This window comes from Cebus imitator, unplaced genomic scaffold, assembly GCF_001604975.1.
Source record: "Cebus imitator isolate Cc_AM_T3 unplaced genomic scaffold, Cebus_imitator-1.0 Scaffold37, whole genome shotgun sequence".
NCBI lineage: Eukaryota > Metazoa > Chordata > Mammalia > Primates > Cebidae > Cebus > Cebus imitator.
The window spans coordinates 859,830-862,172 of record NW_016107352.1 but is presented as its reverse complement, the minus strand read 5'-3'; the positions used below and the strand labels follow the sequence as shown (position 1 = coordinate 862,172).

The following is a 2,343-nucleotide window of genomic DNA, read 5'->3' as shown; positions in this document are numbered from 1 at the left end:
TTTTCACAAGTCCTTAAAAATATAAGAGCATTCCTATCTTAGTGCACACACAAAAAGAAGCTATGGATTGGGTTTGGCCATTAAAAAAAAAATTGTTCACCAACATCCTTGATTTAGAATCTAAATCAAGAGATGATTGTGATTTATTATTAATTTTCTTAATCTTTGATAATTTTTTATATGAACAATTTAGTTATAACTACATTGAGCCTTTTCAGTCAATATTTTCTAACCTGGTATTCCCACAGTATCTCTAGCTTAAAATAAAATTCTAAAGAAAGCAGTAACTTACTAGCATTCTTTCCAGTGTCACTTCTTTCTTGAGCTGGTCAACTTCCATCTTTAATTTGTCCTTCTCTGTCAGGTCCTCAATATTGATTACTGGCATCTTTTGGCCTGCTGAAAATGTAGAAGGTTAGCACCTACGCATGAATTGCTGGAGTTATTTCAAGTCAGTCTTAGCCAACACTTCACTCAGCTCTTAACTTACAAAGTAAACTGTTCTTTGTTTTATTTTAAAGATTCCACGATAACCAATTTCTCATGAGCTCTCTCTCTTAACAATTCTGGCAGTGCACACTAGCCTTGGGATTTTAAAGCTTCTTCCTAATCTTCACTAATATGATTAAGTCAGGCATTTGACCCTAGACACCTGTCAGTAGGTTTGTCGGGAGGGGTGGGTTTAGTCAGCATATAATTTAAAATACTTAAAGCTGCTCCTCGCCCCTGGGCTTTCATACAGTGTAAAATTTGGGGTTTCCAATCCTTACCTTCAATTCCAAAACCCTTCAACCATACGTTTTATGTCATTTAACTTAGTTTGAGGTCATTTGGAGGACTGTCCACTAATTCCCTAAATCTCTAGAGTATTTAATCTGGTATTAAAAGGGAACCACATAAAAAGTATCACTATAAGTTCATTATAAATAATGGATTGAAATTTGTACCCATCAAATGGAAATATAGTAAACAAACAGACTTCTTAATCAGAAATAAATGAATGTATTACTTAGAAGAGTTTTTGCGACAACACCTGGAATTTGCCTGTAACTGTCACAATGAATCTAGTAACAACAATGAGCAAATTTAGCAGGTTAAAGGGAACATAGCAAGTGTGATCTACCAATAGACATCCTACTAGAAGAACAGACTCCTCTGCCCTCCTCACAATTCCTCTTCTCCCCAGTTAGACCAGTGGGTAATTGGGAAAAAGGCTCAGTAGCTGATGATATTCCTGTGAAATTACCTGGGAAAGATTTCAATGTAGCCAAGTGGCATTGTGCCTATAGTGTCTCCCTCTTCTCCCTAGTCCAATTTTTACAATGAAGTATGATTGTAAAAGTAAGCATATTCAGATCACACACTATTTCAGAGAACATAACATTGTACATCTACATGAAAATATTCTGCTAGTAATATATCAGCAATTAACTTATTTCCTTGTATTTAGATGGTGTTTTCATTTCCAAAACCTTTGAAGAAAGATTCTTTCCCTTTCCAGTCTTATAATACCCTGTTCTTCTCTGGATAGGTTGTACTTTAAGATATTTTTAAGGGACAAATGCCTACATAGGTCAACTATTTTCTAGAGGTAGAAAATAATACACTACAGGTATCTGAACCCAATGTTTCCTATGTTTTTATTTTTGCTATTCTGTTCTTTAAGAAACAGTATGACTATACAAAGGTTATTTCTTCCTGTATAATCCTGTTTTGTATTTGGGAGCCCAAATTTTAATCTCAATTTCCTTCCCACTCCTTTAGACTAAATATAAAAGTTCATATTTTTGATGATCATTTTTACCTTTTGACATTGCTCTTTGCACAACTTTTCTTCATTTTGGAAAACTTTTAATTCCTCTAGATAATGGTTCTTCACACTTCAGTGTGTGCAGGAATCACTTAAGGAAACTCATTAAAGCTATGAGTCCAACCTTAGACATTCTAATTTAGTAGATCTTGGGTAGGGTTTAGAATTTCATTTTCTGTACTCCAGGAAGCCCTCTCACATACTTACCAACAAAACAACCATTTACTGGTGCTTGCTAGCTGTATGATCCTGATCAAGTTACTTAACCTGTCTGTGCCTTAGTTTACAGGGAAATAGGGGCAATAATATTACCTACCTTGTAAATTTGCTGAGAGGATTAAATGGGGGTAACATAGGTAAGGACTTTGTAACAGCATGTAGTACAGAGCAAGCACTCGCACGTGTTAGCTGGTGTTATTCACTCTGTTGTACTTCTAGAATTTCAAACCGTACTTTCATATATGGCCCTTGTCATATAATATAGGTGATCTTATAGGTACTATTAAAGGAGATAGGTAATATTATTGATAAGC

General features: G+C 34.9%; 1 protein-coding gene across 2 annotated transcripts in view; it reads right to left on the bottom strand.

The window, feature by feature from the left end:
• The window catches only part of GNGT1 (G protein subunit gamma transducin 1), a 4,566-nt gene extending 3,944 nt beyond the window's left edge, over positions 1–622 (bottom strand). Inside the window, exons 1-2 of one of the 2 annotated variants that reach the window (XM_017525110.2) lie at positions 491–622; positions 293–399 (exon numbers count right to left, since the gene is read on the bottom strand). In XM_017525110.2, coding sequence (XP_017380599.1) covers positions 293–388 — 96 coding nt within the window. In that variant the 5' untranslated portion in view covers positions 389–399; positions 491–622. The remainder of the gene's footprint in view (positions 1–292; positions 400–490) is intronic. The other variant, XM_037737271.1, reaches the window with a different exon arrangement.
• Positions 623–2,343: the final 1,721 nt, after the last annotated feature.